General features: G+C 38.6%; 1 protein-coding gene and 1 long non-coding RNA gene across 2 annotated transcripts; one reads left to right on the top strand and one right to left on the bottom strand.

Annotated features, from left to right (window-relative positions):
* The first annotated feature begins 2,142 nt into the window (after positions 1-2,142).
* On the top strand, positions 2,143-21,967 carry LOC122971189. The gene is made up of 3 exons (XR_006399424.1): positions 2,143-3,419; positions 20,529-20,533; positions 21,957-21,967. It is a non-coding gene; the product is annotated as an uncharacterized LOC122971189 (long non-coding RNA).
* On the bottom strand, positions 2,706-12,433 carry LOC122971187 (cerebellar degeneration-related protein 2-like). Its single transcript, XM_044337720.1, has 6 exons — positions 12,204-12,433; positions 11,074-11,186; positions 8,633-8,781; positions 8,386-8,550; positions 5,363-5,582; positions 2,706-4,853 (listed from the first exon to the last, which is right to left on the bottom strand). The coding sequence occupies exons 1-6, from the start codon at positions 12,283-12,285 to the stop codon at positions 4,239-4,241; spliced, it is 1,344 nt and encodes a 447-aa protein (XP_044193655.1). The 5' UTR covers positions 12,286-12,433; the 3' UTR covers positions 2,706-4,238.
* Positions 21,968-22,534: the final 567 nt, after the last annotated feature.

The raw sequence follows: 22,534 nt of genomic DNA, 5'->3' as shown, positions 1-22,534 counted from the left end.
AGTTGTGTCACCAACGAAGCGAACGTCGTTTAAGGCCTTGTGCGTAGAAAACCTCAAAAGAAGCAAACCTGATTTCCCCTTTTTCATCCATTAACTTTACAAATATGACTCAGTTAAGGCATATCAAATGAATATTGTATTTATTCCACCCTCAACACACAACGGCTTTAACGATGGATGCTGCAAGCGCTTAATTAAAATGGGAAGAGTCAACATGAGAAGAGGGGAAAAAAAAACATCTAGTGATGCAAAAACAAGCAAAAAGCCCTAAATGTCACTATGCTCGTGTTATAGAAATTAATCACTTTATGTTTGGCAATCATGGACCTGGAAACTGCTACATCAAATGTGGCTTTTTCCCCACATTTCTGTATTATTCAGTCTAATGTGTAGTGAAATATAAAATTTAAGAAGAAGTGGATTAAATGGCTTGATGTTGAGGTTTGTTTTTTCTCAGTTGAATGTAAAAAGTTTCAATTGGGTTTTTCTTTGAGAGAGAAACTAGAGTGACTTGATTTCGATCGCCAAATAAAGATGCAATTTGGAGAAAAGTTGTCATATTTTTATCATAAATCTGTCAGGATTTAATCCATTATATTGTAAAAGGAAAAAGAAAGAAAGAAAGAAAGAAAGGAACCGGAACTGACTCGTTCATTACTCAAAGTCGATAGGTGGATCGTGGGTGATGGGGGAGGTGTTGCTATGGATACGTTGGTGTATCGCCATGTGCTGCTATCTTGAGCCTCCATCTAAAGTGCCTCTGCCTCACAAGGCATTCAGGACAAACTCCCACCCGTTCATAAACGCCATTACAAAGACAGTAATGCTTTGATTCTCGTTGAAATACTTCAAGATGTTTAAGACCTTTATGAGTGGAAATGTAAATAAAGGCTTAATCAATAATGACACTTGCATTTTTTTTTTCATTGGTTTGTTACTTTGCTCAATAAATATTGTAATGTCAGCTTGTCTCGTATTTTTTTTCCGCATTTTACACTAAAATACCATTAACAGTGACACTTAAATCTTATTTAAAGGTCCAGTGTGTAGAATTTAGTGGCATCTAGCACAACAGACTTGACAGAAATGGAAAATAATATTCTTAAGAATGTTTTAATTATGTGTATAATGAGCCCTTTATATCCACATAGGGAGCTGGTCATGATATTTTTATTCCTAGGGTGGTGAAGTCATGACCTGCCCTATACTGCCTGATTTGTTTACCCTGATATCTTTACCCTAATCTTAACCAATCTCACTCCTCACATTTAAACCTAACTAACCCGACCAACGAAGGCAATGAGTACTAGCCGATCAGAGGCAGAGTAGGGCAAGTCATGACTTTGCCATCCTAGGAAAAATAATTGGTGAAGATCTTCCATGAAGCCTGCCATGTTGCTACAGTAGCCCAGACTGGACAAACCAAACATCAGCTCTAGAGAGGGCCTTTCACATATTTCAGGGGTATTCAGCTGGTTGTAATCTCACTGCTAGATGATACTAAATCCTACACACTTGTCCTTTAAGTCACTCTGGATTTTTTTTTCATCATTAAAGTGGTGCTCTTGGTTCTTGATAAGATATGATACCTAGAAAATCTGCTTAATTGATTTTGTTAATTGATCAGATTCTTATTAATGGACCATTTTGATCTGTAAAAGTACAGGTTTAAACAATAAAATCAATGATGGCTGAATGCCATTTAGCATTATGTTAAGCTAACTGTTGTTATTTGGTCATTTAGTTTAATGTTATTGGAGTAAAGCTTTGTAATTTGAGATTAAGTGTGTTTTTTCTGTGAACTTTAAAGTGTCAGGTCAGATATGTCGACTATGTTCAATATTACTCCTTTTACTCTTCAATCTAAACAGGTCAGATATTAGCAAGCTAACGTAAGCTTTGTCAGTTGGTTCATTCAGCTAGCTAACGCAACAGTAGGTGTTTGTAGGTGTAAATACTTAGTAAAAACTAATCTCTATGTAAGAACTACTTCGTTTAGTACAACTGTCGTCACAGTGACCTTTGACCATCAAATCTTATCAGTTTGTCCTTGAGTCCAAGTAGACCTTTGTGCCAAACTTGAAGAAATCCCCTAAAGGTTTTCCTGAGATATTGCGTCATGTGAATGGGACGGATGGACGGACAACCTGAAAACATAATTTTATTAAAAGCATTTTCTCACGGGTCTCAATGAGGATCTGATTTTAATTGTTAATAACTTCTTTTTTTTCCTTTTTAATGATTTCTTTTTAGTCCGATCGACGTGTTGGGTCTGTTTAAAGTCCAGCAGGGTGTCTGGACGGCTGACATCAAAGCGCTTTTTTTTTTTTTATAACATCACATGATAAAAAACACATTATACAACTCACAAAGTGTATCAGAGATTTATGATGTCCAGGTTTAATTGTGACACTTACTCAATAAATATGGTTCAATCACCATTTCACAATGCAGCGACTAAGCAAATAAAAAGACACAAACTTGCCATCTCAGCTTACGTCATGTTTTATGGCTCAGAGCAAGAGGTCCAACCATGAAACAGGTAAAAACTCAGCGTACATACATTCAGCAGGTTATTCAGATTTAGAAGATTGAAACAGTAGCACATCACACTTTAACTACATATGACAGTATTATAAAGTGTCAGGGGAGCATTGATAATGCCTGTGCAATACTAAAGTGCATTTCAATGTGATTTTTTTTTATAGATATCTACAAACTATGTGCACAGTTTTAAGCTTAACAAGGACACAAGAATTACATCAGGCAGCAAAAAGCAACACAGAACTGCTGCTGTGGAAAAAGCTTCCAATCATACATGGCTTCATGAAACAACTGGCTAATATATCAGGAGGCCGTTACATGATCAAGTACATAGAGAGAGTTAATATTTTGGTAAACCTCAGAACTTCCCTTAAATATAAACATTCACTCACATTCACCTAACCTAACATACAATAATCAAGTATAATTTCATAGAGAGATGTTACAATTTCAATAATCCTAATATTTTTGAGCACCTTGAATCACCAGCTACTCACCAATATACCATTACACGCTATATTGGTCGCCCTTATAGGCAGGCAAAACTATTCCCAAAAAAACTTTTTTTTTTTAAATAGTTGAAAGGAAAAAAAAAATTAAAGAGTTCACATTAGATCATAGGAGCTCAGTAAACAAAGCAAATAGCAGTTACAGCAGATAGCACTTTATTTTACAGACCTAACAGACCTATTTTCTAATAATTTTCTAGAAAGTTTCCTGGAAAGAGATGTGTAATTTGGTACAAATTACAAAGAAAACAACCGTATTAGTTGAGTTTATAAGCATTAGTTGATTTCCAGATGAATTACTTGAAATAAGGACATTTTATTCTACATATATATTAAATTGTTATGCAACTGTATAATTGAATTTAGGTTTAGGTTGCAGTTACAGCTACAACGATTGGTCGATCGACAGAAAATTAAGCAGCGATTACAAGATAATTAATGAATTAACCATTTAAGACAAGCATACACACAAATCATGTGTTCCAGCTCCTCAAATGTGAACATTTGCTGGTTTTCTTAATCGTACAAATACCTTGTGCTCTGGGAAAAGGACTTTTTACACTATTCTCTGACATTTTATAGACTATACAATTAAAATAATCAGCAGGTGAATCAATAATGGAAAAAAAAAATGTTAATTGCTGTCTTTCAAGCATTTAATTGGAATTATTTAATAGAAAGTGTACCTATTTAACTCCATTTTCTATATAACTGGTACCAATTTACATCCTTTCCAGGAACCTTCCCAACATGACACTTACATGTCAGTTTTTTTCTTAGAAATTATAGGAAACTACGAGCCCTGTAAAATAAAAGTGTGACAGATACATCTTAAGAAAAGAAAACTAGATTATTCCCCAGATATTATTCCTCAGGAGCTTGTTTTCGGTGAGGTAGAGTGATTGTACAGTGGAGACGGCGGCGTTAGGCACTGGTGTTTCTGTGCATCTGAGACGTGAGCTGGTGGTGTTTTGGCCTTCTTGTTCCTGCATCACTCGTATCTCTCAAACCCTTTTTTTTTTTTTTGCATAACAAATTACCATTTCTGGGCAAATAACATACAGTTAAGAGTAAGTTAGCATCTTTCTCTGCTGTGAAGGTCTTTCCGAAGTTTCCTCTGTAACTGGAAGACGATGATTAATCTCGCAGCAGGTCTGTTTTTCTTTCTTTCTTTTTAAAAAGTAACTAATGCAAAATAGGCATCACTCCACCAGCTGAGGGTCTCCCTCTGTTTTCAATCAGGTCCTCTTTGGTTTTCTGAATGCGGGAGAAAATTTCCCTAAAAAGTTCCTTGTACTCCGGCTGGTGAAAGTCATCCTCAAAGTCCTCCATGTCTGCTAGAGCTGGACAAGCGGAGGCGAGGGACGCGGTCTGGACGGACTTGTGGGTCTGCCCGTCCTGCTCCTCCTCCTCCTCCTGCAGCCCCAGGTGGAAGCGGCGCAGCAGCTCATCGTACTTCACCTGCAAGGCACTGTACTGGGCATCCACCTCGTTGAGCAGGGAGATCCCGCGATACTTCACCACCTCGGCTCGGCGCACGCAGGAGCACTCGTGGTCGTAGATCCTGTCGGGAGAGTCGGGTATCTGCGTCAACTTTATCAGACGCTCGCTGTCCCATCGCTTCAGGGCCCGGGGGCTTTTAGCTGCCGCCTCCCCTTCGTTCTCCTCCTCCGGGTTGAGGAGCATCGAGTCAGACAGCAGCCCGTGCAGCAGGTTGGACCTGGTGGATCTTGTGGAGGACTCTGATTTCCAGAGCTGACGCAGCTCCTCGGCCTCACGCTCCAGCTCAGACACTCGTTCCTGAAGAGAAATCAAACAGAAAAAGGGACTTTAGAGAAGACGAACTGAACTCTGAGTGCAACTGACATGTTTCATTTGGCCATGATGATGATGATGATGAAGCATCCTTGTGCTTCCACTGCTCCTGCTGATTTACTTTATTTAAGAAGACAATAAGCTGACAGTAAGAGTCTTTTTCATTCCTTTGAAATGATGATGGATTTATTTTTAGATCAAAGCCTTACATATGACCGTATTATAACTGCTGGGTGAAAACTGGGACTAAAACCACGTTGCATATTTGAGTTTCCTCGTAATTTTAAAAAGGTTTTCATGAAGCAAAGAACAAAACTACAAAAATAATACCCAAATTGTAATAAACCAGGATAACCAGATAGTTTCCTTACAGTCTTTCAAATTTAAAAACTCAACAAGTGTAAAACTCACATGTTGCTCACTTGACTCGTCATATTTTTGTATGTGTGCGCTTTGCAAACAAACACAAGGTGAGAGATATTTGTCAAACATACCTGACACGCCTTCATCCCCGCCAGCTGCTGCTCCAGCGCTGCGTTCTCACCGGCGAGCAGCTCCGCCTCTCGCTCCGCCTCCTCCCTCCGAGCGCGCTCGCTGGCAAACTGGGTCTGGAGGGTGCGGAGGGACTGTCGCAGGGACGCCTGCTCCTCCTCGCGCCACGACATGTCGGAGGACTCCGGGTCTGAGGGTTCATCTGGGTCGTATTCAGAATACCTGCACAGAGTCACAGACAGTCATATATATTTATCTTCTTCTATATCTTTTATTATAGTTTTTTTTCTGGTTCTAGTAACGTGTGCTAATAAAATCTACTGTCAACTATACTATAATTAGTCTATTAAAGGAATAGTTCAGCATTTTAGGAAAACCATTCTGATATCTGTATGCTAACCATTAAGCTCCAGACAACTGGAAGTTAGCTTAGCTTAGCTCAAAGACTGGCCACGCGGGGAACAGCTAGCGTGGCTCTATCTAAAAAAAAAAAGAAAAATCTGCCTACCAGCTCCTCTAAAGTTCACTAATTAACATGTTATATCTTGTTGGTTTCATACGAACAAAAATTGAAGTGTAAAAACAACAAGTACTGGTTTTACAGGGTGTTATGTGCTGGACTTCTTCAGTGGCTTCCTGGCAAATAAGTGTAGTTTCCAAAATGTCCAACTATTCCTAAATTGATCATTCAACATAAAATATCAATGGGTGTACAGACAGAACTAATGATACTAACAAATTATTCTTCAGTACCTCCCAAAGCTTTTTATGATACTTTTCACACTTCAACACAGTTTCTATTTAACCAAACATGATCAGGAAGTCGTCCAAAATACTCAGAATAACGGGAAGTTTGAAAACCTTCAGTTTTATGAAAACTGAGGAAATTTTATCAGTTGAGAAAAACCATGTGACAAAGTTTAAAGAGCTGACGAGTAAGCGGACACTGAGTGGATGATTTAAGACTGCTTGGGATAATTATTTGTGCCTTGTGGTTTTTCCACAAAAAAAAGTTCAATTACATATTTAAAAATTCTTAAAATTACATTTACACAATTACAAATTGCTTCCAAAGTAGTTGTGATGTCAAAATCATGCTTTTTAACTGTTTAAGGTGAGTTTTACAAAGGTGAGAAGCTTTCTCCCTTCAGCACATGAATGTTAAAACAAACTCTGAACATCCAAGTGAAGTAACAAAAAGCAAATCTTTGGAGTGGAGAGGGACTTTATCTAACTATTACCTAACCTTAATCATTTTTATCTAACCATGCACGCTGACATTTTGTAATCTCTTTCACAACTGGCTTTAGTATTTTATCTGTGACGTGTGTCCGCTTAATTAGGGAAAAAAAAGTGAGAGGTGGAAAAATAAAGCACAGCGGAGAGAGAGATGACGACGGCATGTGCTGAAGGTCATGAACCAGGTACAAACACATCACACTGTGGATGCAAAGTATAATGTTTTATTATTTTATTCATTACTATTATTATTATTATTGGTGACTGTCTAGCAATCAGCATTTAGGATTTAAATAAATTAAACAAATATTTTAGATTTTATTTCTTGCCAATACATATTATTGTGTATATTTTTGCAAGTATGTTGGGTATGTATGATTTTATACCAGAATAAGTCAAACGACAACAGACAAAACACTAAAATTGATTATGTAAAAACAAGAAACAGGAGATAAGGCTGAGAAAAGAACACCAAGCAGAGAACTCAGCACTTATCAGTAGAACAGAGGTGATTAGAAATCGGCGCAATAATCAATCAGCAGCTTCAGGGGAGATATTGAGACACATTTGAGTCCTCCAGCTCAGACTCTGACCTCTTTCCCTCCAACCTCACCACTCACTCATTTATCTGCTGTGTTTATCAGTAAGATTTCCATCCACATGACCTGGATGTTTTGAGGGAGCAGTCCGAACAGGATTACACACACACACACACACACACACACACACACACACACACACACACACACACACACACACACACACACACACACACACACACACACACACACACACAGACAAAACTCAGGCGGTAAATGAACCTGTCACACTACAGGCCAAGAGGAAGTTAACTCTGCGTGAAACAGTCAGAGTAGGGCTGCTGTGAGGTAAATCTGTCCAACTGCCAGCAGGTAGGATTAGCACACATAGTGAGGCAGCGCTAATGCCCGGAGGATTTACTGCTTCCCTTTTTGAAGACACGTCTTACAAAGAGCTTCTGGATCTGTGACAAAGCAATCATGATGGGTTTTTTTTAAAACCAAGTCAAGGAAAGTGTTACAGTACAAAAATCTCAGGAGGTGTAAAGACATTTTTGTCCAGAGATGATTCTCGTTGGCTGAATCCAGCAACACAAGCAACTTGAACTGATAATTTCCCGCCATAATCAGCATGAAACATGATCAGTGATGTTGATGTGGTTGTTAACAAGTGTCTGTGTATTAATTAGCAAGTATTAGGAAACATAGGTGGTGTTGATACAAACTCTTGCGAGGCTGCAACAAACCATTACTCTCATTATTTATTAATCTGCTGATTATTTCTACAATTCATCACTTAATCGTCTAATAGTTTACAAAATCTAAGTTCCAGAGCTGAAGGTGAGGTCTTTAAATTGCTAGTTTTCTTTGACTTATAGTCCAAAATACAAAGATATTCAATTTGCAATGATAGAAAACAGAGAAAGCAGCAAATCTTCACACCTGAGAAACTAAAACCAGCAAACAATCAGCATTTTTGCTTGATAAATTAAACAATTCTGTTAAACACAAAATTAATGTTGCTTAATTTTCTGCAGAACGACTAATTGATTAATCTACGAAGTCGTAACATTTTTCAGTCCGTCTTCTTAATACGTTTTTTCATGCAATATTTTATACATCAATCTGATCTGGACCCCATATTGGTCTTCAAATTTGCCTTTTATCTGTCTGCCTGTCTGCCTGGTGTGCATAATATATCAGGCTGCAACTAATGATTTCAAGTTCAGATTTAAGAGTATGCTCACCTGTTTTGCAGCTCTTTCAGGCAGGACACGCTCTGAGTGCCGCGGGGTGACCACATCTCTCTGTGCGGAGGCTTCTGAGGCTGAGAAGGACTCAACTTCATGTCTTCAACCTGATGTTGCAGCTCCTCCACCTGCGTCTGCAGCAGCTCCACGGTTTCTGTCAGCCTGAACAGAAAATGAGGGATATTTTAGCCTAAATATGACTAAGATCTTCAGGTAAACTGGAGGAATCTGATCACTGTCTCACCCCTGGATCTTCTGCTGGGCCGTCCTGTTGTCCAGAGACAGTTTGTGGTTGTTCTGTTCCAGCTCTCTGGCCGACACGTCCAGCTGCTCGTACACCTTAGCATGCTGGTCGTTGACCTGCCTGAGGAGGTCCACTTGCTTCGTCAGGTACTGGAGAAAAGAAGACGAGACATCCAGATGTTTAATTGACATTATACGTCACACTATGATGATTGTGAGTTGAAAGATGTCATTACCACAGCAAAGGGAAATAGTGTCCTAATCTGACAATTCTTAATTAAAAAGCTGCCCTGATGAGCTTTCAAAGTTATGTTTCCATTCAGTGTTTCTCATCTAAACACACTGTGTGTTTCCTTCATGTCTGACAAACATGCCGAATCCTTCCTCATAAAATATTTAAAGTGGAGTTCAGGTGGCGTCTTCTGGGGTCTTGATTTGTCTGATCCAAACTCCAGAGCTCAAAAGCTACATTCTGCACAGTTTGATTTCATGTTTTCTTGCAAGCAATCTTCTTCACTGCTACACGTCTTTGTGCATTACTGCCACCGCTACTTGTTCAGCAGAATAGCGTGAAACGGTGTGCACTTTCATGTGTGTCTTTGAGCGTTTGTGTGTTCTGTAGTGCTACTTGAAGTTGAAAACTCCACAGGGTAGCTTTAATCTGAACGGCTAAATGTAATGTTTTTGCTATATATACTTACATATCAGGAGACTCAACAGTTTATACTGATGAATATGGTGCTCATAAGGGAACCAAACCCCTTTTGTTGCCATTATAAATTAGCTGTTTTAGCTGCTATGCTGCTAATTGCTACTTGCAAGGAATCTAAAAAGACAAATCTGAACATTACTGTAGATTTTGTTGCTTCTCATCAACACAAAGATCTCTTAAAGCTTCATCTGAGGTTCCTTTAAGTAACAGTTTCTTAAAGAACAGGTTATCTTATCAGTCATTGCAGACAGGAAACTTTGAACCTTTTGTCATGTAACCTGTCTGCTGAAAGTCAACAGACAGGAAAAAACAACAAAAAAACACACTGAGAATCAACTTCAAAGTGACCACAGACCTGCTGTCAGCTCAACAGTTCAATGTCAAACCACAGAATGAATCCTGCACAGCAACACTGAACATAAACAGTCCAAAGTCAATGATAACATGTATGTATGTCAACGATCGTTCTCACAACATTTCTGCTTCATCAAATGCCTTCATTCCAGTCAGTGGTGGAAGAAGTACTCAGATCCGAAGTATTATGAGCTTGATGTAGTGAAAGTATTGCAGTAAAAGTACTTGTTTCTTCCCTCTGACTGATATATTATTATATAAGACATCATTAGATTATTAATAGTGAAGCATCAGTGTTAGAGCAGCATGTTACTGTTGTAATGCTGGAGGTGGAGCTAGTTTCAACTACTTTATATACAGTTAGCTAGTTTAGTCCAGTGGTTCCCAACCTAGGGGTTGGGCCCCTCCAAAGGGTCACCAGATAAATCTGAGGGGTTGTGAGATGATTAATGGGAGAGAAAAGAAGAAAAAACAAAGTTCTGATACACAAATCTGTTTTCAGTTTTTGGACTTTTTCTCTAATATTTGACTTTTTGGTGAAATATTGGATCATTTGAACACTTATTGAAATGAAACCATGTGAGAAGTTTAGAGGGAAAAAAAATCACTATTTGGTGGAGCCGTTAACAACTCATAGACATGTGAAATGTTTTTTTGTAAGACGTCAAAAGCCAAAAAGGTTGGAAACCACTGGTTTCATCTTTAACAATGTGTTGTATTTTAAAAGCTTTTTATATTATCCATTGTGTCAAATCTTTATCTGAAAAGTAACTAAAGCCGTCGGAGTAGGAAGTACAATATTTCCCTCTGAAATGTAGTGGAGTGGAAGTATAAAGTATCATCAATACTCAAGTACAAATACAAATACCTCTAAACTGTATTTAAGTACAGTCTTTTATTGTCACTCTTTACTGGATTCAGTAAAGAGTGACAGTAAACGAGATGGGAAGCAGCTAATTAATTGTATCACAGGTCATGAGCTGGAATCAGACCTGTGACGTCACACGCTTACAGCACAAGTCTTAAGAGATTAATTCTGTATGGCAGCAGTGACACGGAGGGACAGATTTAATGCCAGACATCACAGACTGACTCGACTACTCAGGGAAATTAAAACAAGTAGACAAGAGATCCGAAAAAAGCTGCAAGCTAAATATTGAGTTTCTATTTTAAACTAATGCGCGCAGACTTATAAGTCTGTACACAAGAGGACAGAAAGAAAACAACTATACAGGCTAAATAAACATGTGATTGTACAATTTAAAACCGCATTTAATAGGATGTCAGTTCGACCAAACCACTCTATTCATGGTATCAGTGAATTTTAGCTTAAAAAGACACAAGAAGTCAGTTTAGATCACGTCCAGGCTCTTTACCTCGATCTCTTGCAGTTGTTCCTGGTTGTTGGAGTACATCTGCTGCAGGCCCTGCTCCAGCTCCCGGTTCCTCTCCAGGAGAGTCTTCCCGAGCTCGGCTGCCAACTGCAGGTCTGCGGGAGAGACGGAGTGAGGAACCACAACTGCTACAGCCTTCATGGTTTAGTCTCACTGAGACACATCGACCTTTCAGTACAAGCAGCTTTGTGCGGTTTTGCAGTTGTTGGCAAGAATCCAGTAACCCACTTTTTCAAATTTGTGCAAACAGACATGAGATCAAATCAGAGCAGAAACACACATTTTAGTAAGTAAGGACTTCTGGTCATATCTGAAGAACCTATTAATTTACACTATTTTTTAATAAAAATAGTATATTATAGTTATGATTACATATATAGTTTAGTTATTGAATTTACTGAGTTAATCTATTTAGCTACTGTATATAATTTAGTGTTTAATTGGCTTTGTTTCTCTTACCTACCTCATTGTTTTTGTATTTTGATTTATGTCAAGCAGCTTCTGTAACACTTTAATTTCCATTTGGGATTAATAAAGTATTCCCTCCATCAGTACTCTATCTATCTATCTATCTATCTATCTATCTATCTATCTATCTATCTATCTATCTAAACTAGCCTCTTATTATTTAGTCTTCCAGGCAGCCCTCTAAAGATTAGTATTTAAAAATCACTAATAATTGGTAAAAAATGACACAACAGTGACGCAAATATGAACAATTATAAGGGACTAGTGCACAGACAAACCCATCCGAAGATATGCAATAAAGCATGGAGGTGTGAATGATATCAAAGCCACTTCATTTTTTTTCCCGCTTTGCCGCATATGTGAGTCCTGCTGACTCCTTTCTTTCTAAGGTGCTTCATTTTTTTTTATTACTAAACCAGCTTATAGAACATCCTGACTAGAGAAACAATACATATCATGTGTTCACAAACCCTGATAGAAATTCCTATAAATGTAACCTGCTGTGCACCTGCAGGGCTCAGTGTGTGTGTTTAATATGATGCGTTAATTAAACCCGCAGCTGTAATGTTTCTGATTGTTATTTGACTATAAAAGGATCGATATCTGTCAGGCTGCAGGGACAAAGACTGGAAAGGAAACGTTACCATGCTCAAGGTCTTGCTTGTCGTACCACGGTTCCTCCTCCTTGATCTCAAATTCTTCCTCCACGATCATGTCTGTCAGCATGTTTGGGGTCTAGAAGGAGCCGCGCGGCGTGAAGATCCTCCGGTACCGTTACATGACAGAGTCCGGGTGCGGAGACGGGTTCAGTCTGCCCGCCTGGAGCAGCCGGCGCCGGGCGGTGTGAGCTTCATCACCGGGGACCGGACAGACATCTGAACTCATTGATGATGATGATGAAGCTCATATACGTTAGTAGCAGGGTTCCGGTTTGACATTTCTGAATAAAAGCCGTGTTGGTGAGCAGCTCATTAACTGAAGATAATGTAATTAGAGATAATTATGAATAAATGGAGGAAAATCTCGCATTTAAATGCAGAGGCTTGAAAATCAACGTGATGGATTCACATCCAGCCCAATATTTTACATATTGTACCACATCAGAAACCCATACAAATTATATTTATATGTTAAATTATATATTTACAATTCAAATTGTGATGCATGCATATATACAAGCCATTCAAATTAAATCAATCAATCAATCAAATCAAAATATCTGTTTCTCAGCATTTTTATGTTTTTGAATATTAACATATTATATATACTATAATGATATCATATATATAATATAGTGTGGTAGCACTTTTCAACGTGCTTTATACAATACTTTAAAACAGTGGTTCTCAAAGTGGGGTCCAGGGACCCCCAGGGGTCCTTAAGGAGGTTCCAGGTGTCTCCATCAAAAAGGGAATTCATTTATTTTCACTATATTTCCATCCATGAGTAAAACAATGACTGTATGACTGTTTTGATCATGGGTTTCATGCACTTTCTGTAATAAAACATCTAAAAGCAAAGTTCTTATCAGATGGGGGTCGGTGGTCTTTGTGTCAGTTTAGGGTCCTTGATGTGAGAAAGTTTGAGAACCACTGAGTTAAAAACAACATAAAAGTGACAATCAAGACAAAGCACAATCAATATGGGATCTTTATCAATAAAGTAAACAGGTAATAATGCAAAGATGACACATAAAACAAACAACGAGATAATAAAAATTTAAAAAGAAGTTTAAAATAAGTCTAAGTCAAATAACCTTTACAGTCTGTAATTAACATATATTTTAACATGATCTCAGTGTTTACGGTCATTCTGCTTTCTTTGGCTTTTATGTTGAAGGTCAGTTTACGCAGTTTCCGGTGTGGTTTCCTCTCTCTGACAGTTTGAGCACCTCCTCCTCACCACACCTGCTCCTGCTCACTGGTTCCTCCCTTTGAAACCGCAGCGCACAAACTCTTAAGTGACCACCAGGAGGCGCTGCAGATAATTTCACCACCACATGAATATTATGATGATATTTACAGAATATTAATGAGCTGATGGTTTCAAAATGTTAATGATAGAAAAGATAATAATAAAGTCTTTCAAATGCAATAGTAGTAAACTGTACAGACACTGAATTTGTTCTGTTTTCTTTAATATTTATATTGATAAGAACAGCTGCTGCCTGTCATCATGAGACAACAAGCTTCCAATATACAAATCTTTTCTTCTTCTGGGTATTTATATTATAGATAAGAAGCTGGTAAAACATTTTGTAGGTGAAACAGTACTAGTACTCAGAGTAACATTGGTATTTGGTGCAATTTTACACTTGTTCTCTACATTTCAGGGAGAAATATTGTACGTTTCACTCCACTTTGTTTATCTACTCTGGAAAATCTACATGATAATTTTACATATGAATTGTATGATAAATTGTATGATGAAATATGAAGCATTACATCAAAATACATCAAATATTGTAACTTTGGAAGCCATGACTGTTTAGAAGATGACAGTACAAGCTGCTTCAGTTTTGTGTTATTTAACATTTTTTTATATTCTTAATAAAAATACTATTTCAGAGACGACACATATTTTACAGATTTGTAATCTCACAGAGCTGCTTTTGTTCTCGCCGTCAGGACGTCTGGAGGCGGTGGCAGTTAAACAGTCGAGCTGCTGACTGGGAGACAGAAGGTCATTACTGTCCAAGGAAATAGAGAGAGAGCGGACATGTGTTTGTCACATTAGAGGGCCTCTGCTGTAGCTGATCCTTTAAAGGACGGGTTCACAGTTATTCAAGTCTGTCTTAAAACAACAGTCAGGAGCCCAAATGAACATTGAAACATGTTTTTCTTGCCATAATCATTCCTCCTGGTCATACTGGTCGATAGAAGATCCCCTCATAACGCACTTACAATGTAAGTGATGGCAAAATCCACTGTTCTCCTTCTGTGCAAACATGTATTTAAAAGTTTATCTGAAGCTAATATGAAGCTTCATTTGTCCAAATGAGTCAAATCAAGTAGAAATCTTTCAACATTTCAGTCTTTTTAGTGCCAAAGTCCCTCTTTTTGTTACTATACATCCCTCACAGCACAACAGGGAGACACAAAGAGGGACTTTGATGCTAAAAAATGTGGCAGATATCTACTTAATATGACTAACTCTGGATCACTTACATTGAAAGTGCATTTAAAGGGGATCTTTTAACAGCCAGTATGAACAGGAGGAATGATTACAGCGAGGAAAACCTCTTTCAGTGTTCATATGGACACCTGACTGTGTGAACCTTTAATAACAAGCAGCAAACACAAAGACACAAAGCTCTTCCAGAAAAAAATATCACTTCCTAATTTCCTCTTGTTTTCTCCGAAAGTAGTTGACTCAGACTGAGAGGCTGTAGGACACCAGCGGCTGAGTCATCTCTCAGAGTGGGAGAGTTTCCACTGTGAGTGGAGGTTTCTGGGCCTCAGAGGGCATCGACAGAGGCGGAGGAAGAGCTGCTCTCACACATTTTTTTTTTTCTGAAATCACTGAAATCTGCTGACAATGAGACGTTCCTCAGAAGCCGAGACATTTATCACCACTTGTACTATTTATGGTGATATGCATGTGTCAGAATCATCCAAAACAAACCGAGATGAAGTTAATTTTATCTTTACAACCACTCACATAAATACAAATACATATATATATAAATATATCTTAGAAAACTGGATATACTCAACTGTTTAAGCTACATAGTACCATTTCATTTTTCAAAGGAGGATTTAAATGGAAAAGACTTGTAAGCTGCAGACATGATGCTCCATCAGCTGGTGGCAGTATAGTCTCATAATTTGCTCTGAATCCCCTTTTTTAGCACAACGGATCCAACATAAAAGAGTCTTTTATCCAAACGAAGAAGACAAGTTACACAAACACACGCTGCTTTACAGTAGATTATTCATTTGAACACATTAGAAAGAAGGAACTGACATGAAATTAACACATTTTTCATGATTTTTCTAAATTAGTTTCATTCAAAGAAATGAAAATGATCAGATAAATTAATATATAACAGAGTGTTGATCCACACTACAGATAAAATCAAGTATTTGATCAGCTGCAGAGTCAGATTTCATTTTCATTTTATCTGATACAGACACATGAAAACATTTTTCTCTGAGAAATATCCTGCCAGCTGATGATAAATGATGAGCTGCTCTGCATCCAGAAGATGATGATGATGAGTACAGCATCAACTTCTTCACCTTCTCTTTGTCCTTCTACTACTTACTGCTGATACTTTAATTTTCCCTTTTGTAAAAAAAAGTGTGTTGTAAGGTTCTTTCTTTCTTTCTTTCTTTTAATTTTTTTTATAATGTGTTAGTGTGTCATGCACATACATGCTCAGCCCAAATGGACTTAAAGCACCAAAATACAGTTGCAGTGGTGAAATATTTGTCAAACATAGACAAGAACAAAACATTACATTGCAAACAAACAACTTTGTCATCTGTACCAAAAGCTCTAGAAATAAAATCAGCCACACAAAAGGTTCTTAAAATCCTTCTTGAAGCTCCTGAAAACTCACCAGAAATTAAGGATATTTTACTAAATAGTGCAGAATTTAAATCGTTATATAATGAGCAATAAAACATAAAATGGACTTTGTCTTCAGTCTGACTTAAATCACATAACAAACAGTGTTTTGTCTTCAGGGAGATCAGTAAACCTGCCTGTTTCTGTGTTTCTGTTTCACAGAGATCTTCAGACTTTTGGATATATTCTGCATCACTTAAGGCTGCACACTGTTGTTGTTTTTCATCAGACGATATGTCCTTAATTTAAGTTTGAACCAAACATTAACAGAACATCTTTCTTTGTGCACCAGGAACAGTTTGTGCATCATGAATATTACACTGTAATCTGTAGTAATCTCTGTAATTTTACTGTAGTTTTGTCCCTTGTAGGGTTTTTTTGAATCTGTGGTATGTGATTTATACGACTAATTTGTTTCACACAGGCTACTGTAGACCTGTAGACTCTTTACTTGAACTATTTAAAGTAGTTTAGGGATCTTCATTTATAAGGCTGTGCTATTTACTCTCTACTCTTCTACACTCTTAGTTGATCTCAGAGCTAATAACCATGACAGCAGATCACAGAGCAGGTTGGCTTTAAAAGTTCCTCATACAAACTCTGAACTGGGAGGGAACTGGTTTCAGGTACTATACACCTCACTACTGGAATGAACCGCAGCACAGCTGGAAGTTAGAGACGCTTGTTCCTCAGAGGGACTTTGACGTATTACTGAATGATATTTTTCATAATGCTCATGATTTTTTAAATTAAATTAAATACACACAGGATCACAATAAATAATTGTAATATAGGATATAGGATTATATCTATATATAGGATTTTTAACAGTTTTATGTGTGTACAGTAGACACACTCTCATTCAAGAGAATGGGGAGGTGTGTCCAGATGTTTGACTGGTTCTGTATATATATATTAAAAAGGCTTTCCACAATATTTTGGAACCTGTCTGCAGGAATTTTCTCCCATTCAGCCACAAGAACATCGGTGAGGATGGACACCGATGTTGTTGGAAAGCTGTTGAGGCCAGTAAAGTTCATTCACACTAAACTGGGAAAATCATTTCACCCACTGTCATGTTGAAACAGTAAAAGGGTCGAACTGTTCCTACACAAGTTGAAGCACGATGTCGTCTAAAACATCATTGTATGCTTAAGCTTTACGATTTCTATAACTGGAACTGGAGGTGGCCTAGCTCAAACCATGAACACCCCCAGACCAGATTAGTTAATGAATCAGTGAATCAACATAAATAACTGACAACTATTTTAATGATTGTTTAGGTCACGGCAGTGTCAGTTGGTTGGTCCATCATTTTGCTTCAGAGTGAAACATCTCAACAACTATTGAATGGATTGGCATGAAAGTTTGTACAATTATGATCCCCAGAGGATGAATCCTGCTGACTCTGGTGACTTCAGGTTGACGGTTGAGCAAAACTTGACAAGTATTAGATTAATTAGCAGACATTCATGTTCCCTGCATGTTTCTTTTCCACCTGAAATGTGCTAAAGGAGGACATTCATTTTGATTTCTCATTCTCATGACTTTTTAGTCTGTTTTTGGTTCAGACTGAAATATCTCAACAACTATTGGACAGATTGCCATTAAATTTTATACAGCCATTCATGATCCCCGGAGGACGAATCCTAATGACTTTAGTGATCCTCTGACTTTCCCTTTAGTGCCAGCAGTAAGTCAAAATCTTCACTTATTCAGTGAAATATCTTGAAATCTAATTGATGCATTGACACAAAATTCGGTACAGACATTCATGTTCCCATTAAAATGAATCCTACTGATTGTGTTGATCTCCATCCTCAGCTGCTACACTAAGATGGTGAACATTGTAAACATTTATATCTGCTAAATATCCGCAGGTTAGCATTGTGATGTTAGCAACTCAGAGATGCTAGCAAGGCTGTGGAAGTCGTGTTAAATAGTTCAGCTGCAGATATTAAACCGAGACATTTTTATGTGGGAAACCTGAAGGAAGATACTGGAGGTTTTCCACTATCTGACTTTATTTTTGCACCAGTTTATTCATCATTCATCATCACTACCCAGGATGAAGAGTCCAACTGTAGATTACTATGTGTCACTTCAACCCAGGAACTGAGTCAGACCATATTCTTACAAACAGATTGTCTGAGTAGTCGTCGGCCGGAGCTTTCACTGCTTCTCGTAGGTGTTGGGACAGAAGTCACTGTTACGTCTCACTTCCTCATCAACCCCTCAGGCCAGATTATTCCAGCCGGGTCGGGGGACTAGAAGCTGTAACATTAGAAGGCCTCTTAGCTTCAGACATTTCACCTCCTAGATCAGTAACTTTTTCACATTAAGGACCCCTAGACTGACACAAATTAGACCACGGACTCCCATTTGATAAGAATTTTGCTTTTGGATGTTTTATTACAGAAACTGTATGAAAGCCATGACCACAATAGTCATACATTCTGTCATTGTGTTACTTATGGATGGAATTATAGTGAAAATAAATGATTCTCCTTTTCCCCTTTTTGCTGGTCCGCAGACCCCACTTTGAGAACCACCATCCTTGAGTTTGTGCTCTCTCCTTTTTTTGCGCTCCACCCTCAGCGTCTTCCCTGTCTGTCCTCCACCATCCTGATTCCTCCGTCTGTGTTTTTTTTTTTTTTGTGTGTCTGTCAGCGAGATGAGAGAAAGGGCAGAGCAGGAAGCAAAAACTCTCTGCGGGTACTCGGCTTCTCAGAGCGATAAAATAACTGTGATCTTTTTTTTTCCCCCCGCAGAATCAACACGCTGCTTGTGTTTTCTCCTATCTACACTTGTCACCCGTGGCATTTTTTTTTTGCTTTTATTGATGCTGTATTGCCTTTTTTTTCATTTCAGATTACAAGGGCTGTTAAATGCCAAAAAGACGAGAAGAACAGGACCCCATGTGCTGCTATAGCCTTACTGTTATTGAAAAATGATTACACGTGTATCTCAAATGCAAAATCATATTTTCTCTGTGGCAGTCAAAGCATCTTCAAGCGTAATGCGTCTGCAACAATACAGAAGTGAAAGGAAGTCAGATAAACTAAGGAAGGAAATTGAAATATTACAGGAGAGAGGGCAAGCTAACAGGATGATTACCACTGTGCTCACCAACCCGTCCACACATTCCTCCTCATCCCTGCAGCGATCTGGGTTAGTGATGGTGTTTCTCGCTGCCTAGAGTGGAAGCAGTGACATTAATGGGCGGCAACAACCGGTAATGAGTCGTTAAAAGAGAGATTTGGAGCTTTACTGATCCGTTTCCATACCAACTGTCTCAGCTGTGGGGATTGGATCCTCTCGATTGTTTGGGGGGGGGGGGGGGGGGGGGGGGGGGTTGGACGAGGACAAGCTGGGGAGGGGTGTAATGGGATTTGAGGAAGTGCTTCTGGGAAGAACTTTAACACATGCACGCACACAATACATATGACAAAACCTCCGAGTGTGTGTGTGTGTGAGTGTGTGAGTGCTTGTTTTATCTTCAAAGCTCTTCCGTTTTTTGCAGAAATCCACCATGACAGCAGAGAGCACAGAGCCCGCAGCGATTTTAATTTGTTGAGATTTATTTTTTTCTTTTTACTGATTCTTGTCCTCTTCCATGATTTTTTTTTTCTTTTTTTCCTACTGCCTTTTGTTCTGGAGTGTGTATACACAAACAGTCAAGGATGGGAGATATACTCACACTGAGAGGAGCCGCTGTGTTGCCATGACAACCAGGCGTTTGCAGAAATCAGAGTGATGCCAACTCTCATCCATGATTGCATATGGGCTGTGTGGAAGCAAAAGAAAGAAAAAGGAAGAGAGACAAAGACTCTGGCAGAAGCAAGCAAGCACTCCTGCATGTATGTGTCGCAGATATTACTTCTATAACGCACTAGTCCATCCACAGCGACCGGAATACACAGAACATGGAAAATTATAGGGCTGCAACAATTATTTACATTAATCTGCACATTATTTTAACATTCAGTCAATAAAACATAAGAAAATGGTGAAAAGAGCTCAACACAACATGCTGGAGTCGGCTGGAGTCCAAGGTGACGTTCTTAAATGTCTTATTTTGTCAAACCATGTGGTCCAAAACCCCAAAATGGAATTAACAGTGAAACAGGGCAACAAATTCTCAAATTGAAAGCCTTGAACCAGCTAATATTTGGATTTTTTGCCTGAAGAATCACTTAAACGATTATTCGATTATCAAAATAGCTGCAGATTAATTTTCTGTCATTCGGTTAATCGACTAATCGTTGCAGCTCTAGAAAAATGACGTGGGAATGAAGAGACACAGAGAAAACCAGAGAGAGAGAAAGATGGTGATAAGAGAAACTGGATTTGGGTTAAAGATAGCAAACTGTTATAAGTGAACACTGACATCAAAGGCATAGTTGTCAGGGGGAATCAATGAAACTTTAAAAAAAAAAAAAAGTAAGAGAAAGAAGTTTAATTTCACAAGTAATCTCCCACCCTGGGGCTTGTGGGTAAAACAAAACTCTGTGAAGTAGATGAGTTTTGCTAATCTCTCTCACACAGCTTCAGGGGATCACGGAGGCACAGGGATAGAAAAGCACACTCGTTTGAGCTGAAATTTTATAAAACAGAAGCGTCTTTGCTTCTGTGCATGCATAGAGGATCGTCTCTCTGTCTCTGCTCTTAAACACAAGAACAAAAACATGTTTTTTAACAAGGATCCACAATCAAACTGAGTCTGAGAGGATGAAAGGCTTCGGCACTCACAGGCTGAAAAGAAGAATGACAGACAGCTGTCTGCCGCTCAGATGTTTCCTGTTGTGAGTGAGCGGATGGAAAGAGACGTGGCTGATGTTGCATCAAAACACGGTGCTGATGCAGCAGACAGGAGGGATGATGGATGCTGTGTGAGTCTGGGAGATGATAAACTTTCACTAAAGCCATTCAGTTCAGAGCTGAAATTATTAATTGATTAGTTTATCAACAGACAATTAATCTAATCTTTTCTGTAATTATTATGGCAACGTCAGTCGGTCCACCGCAGACTGAAATATCTCTTCAACTTCTGGATGGATTGCCATGAAATTTAAATTCATGATCCCTTGAGGATGAATCCTACTGACTCTGTTGATCCACTGACTTTTCCTCCAGCATCACCATGAGGTTGATGTTTGTGGTCCAGACTGAAATATCTTGACAACTTTTGGATGGATTGTCATGAAATTTGCTACAGATATTCAAAGTCCCTAAAGGATAAATTCTATCAAACCTGCATTAACTCATTTTGGCTATTTGGGTACACAACACTGACACATGATTACCTTTTAAGTTGATCCACATCCAGCATCCACAAAGCATCATTCATTTGGACATGTGTTTCTGTCCACCTGGTGAATTTAAGTCTATTCCATCCAGATCCTTCACCCCAGCAACACCCTCCAGCTCCTCCTGGAGGATCCCAAGGCGTTCCCAGACCAGAAGAGATATGCAGTCCCTCCAGTGTGTTCTGGGTCTGCCCTGGGGTTTCCTACCAGTAGGACTTGCATGAGGAGGGAGGCGTCCAGGAGGCATCCTAACCAGGTGCCCAAACCACTTCAGCTGGCTCCTTTCGATGCAAAGGAGTAGCAGCTCTACTCCGAGCTCCCCCTGAATTTAAGCTCAATATTCACTCTCTTTTAGCTCTGTTTTTGGTCTCCACCAACTCCTGAGGGAAATATCCTGAGGTAAGGTACAGAGGGGTTTTTAGAGGTTTTTCTCTGTTGCAGTTGGACCGCTAAACAATGAGCTGAAACTCGCTATAAAGCTCTGTAAAGCTGCAGAGTCACTGATAATTCTCTGAGGTTCACTAAGAGCGATACCTCTGACATTACACACTGTCATTTGATGCAGTGTTAATATAAAAAATATTGATTTCAGCCACTTCAACTTCAGTGCTCCCTAAACTTTCCATATATATACTTTCCAGGTCAAAATTTTTATTTGTCCAACACTTCGGTTTATGATCAAATTCCTGCAAAACAAATGAGATTCACATCAGCCTCGGCTATATTTTGTGTTTGGTGCTAATTAGCAAGTCGTAGCATGCAACCTGTTAAATATCATCATGTCAGCATATGATGTTAGCACTTAGCTCAAAGCACATTGTGCTCTAACAGACTTTTTCAAGCATAAATGATAAATGATCCGGTTGCAGCTTCTCAAATATGAAGATTTGCTGCTTTTACTTTGTCTCATGTGATAGTTAACGGAATAACTTTAGATTTTAGACTGTTGGTCATACAAAACAAGCAATTTGAAGTCTTCAGGAAAATGTTATGGGTATTTTCCCACAATTTTCTGTAATTGTAATTGTTTGTTATAACCAAACAATTAATCAATTAATCTAGAAAAATAATCAGCAGGGTCATCTGTAATGAAA

The sequence above is a fragment of the Thunnus albacares genome, chromosome 20 (genome assembly GCF_914725855.1).
Source record: "Thunnus albacares chromosome 20, fThuAlb1.1, whole genome shotgun sequence".
NCBI classification, from domain to species: Eukaryota; Metazoa; Chordata; class Actinopteri; order Scombriformes; family Scombridae; genus Thunnus; species Thunnus albacares.
The sequence above is the reverse complement of the archived record's forward strand: the minus strand, read 5'-3'. Positions and strand labels throughout refer to the sequence as shown.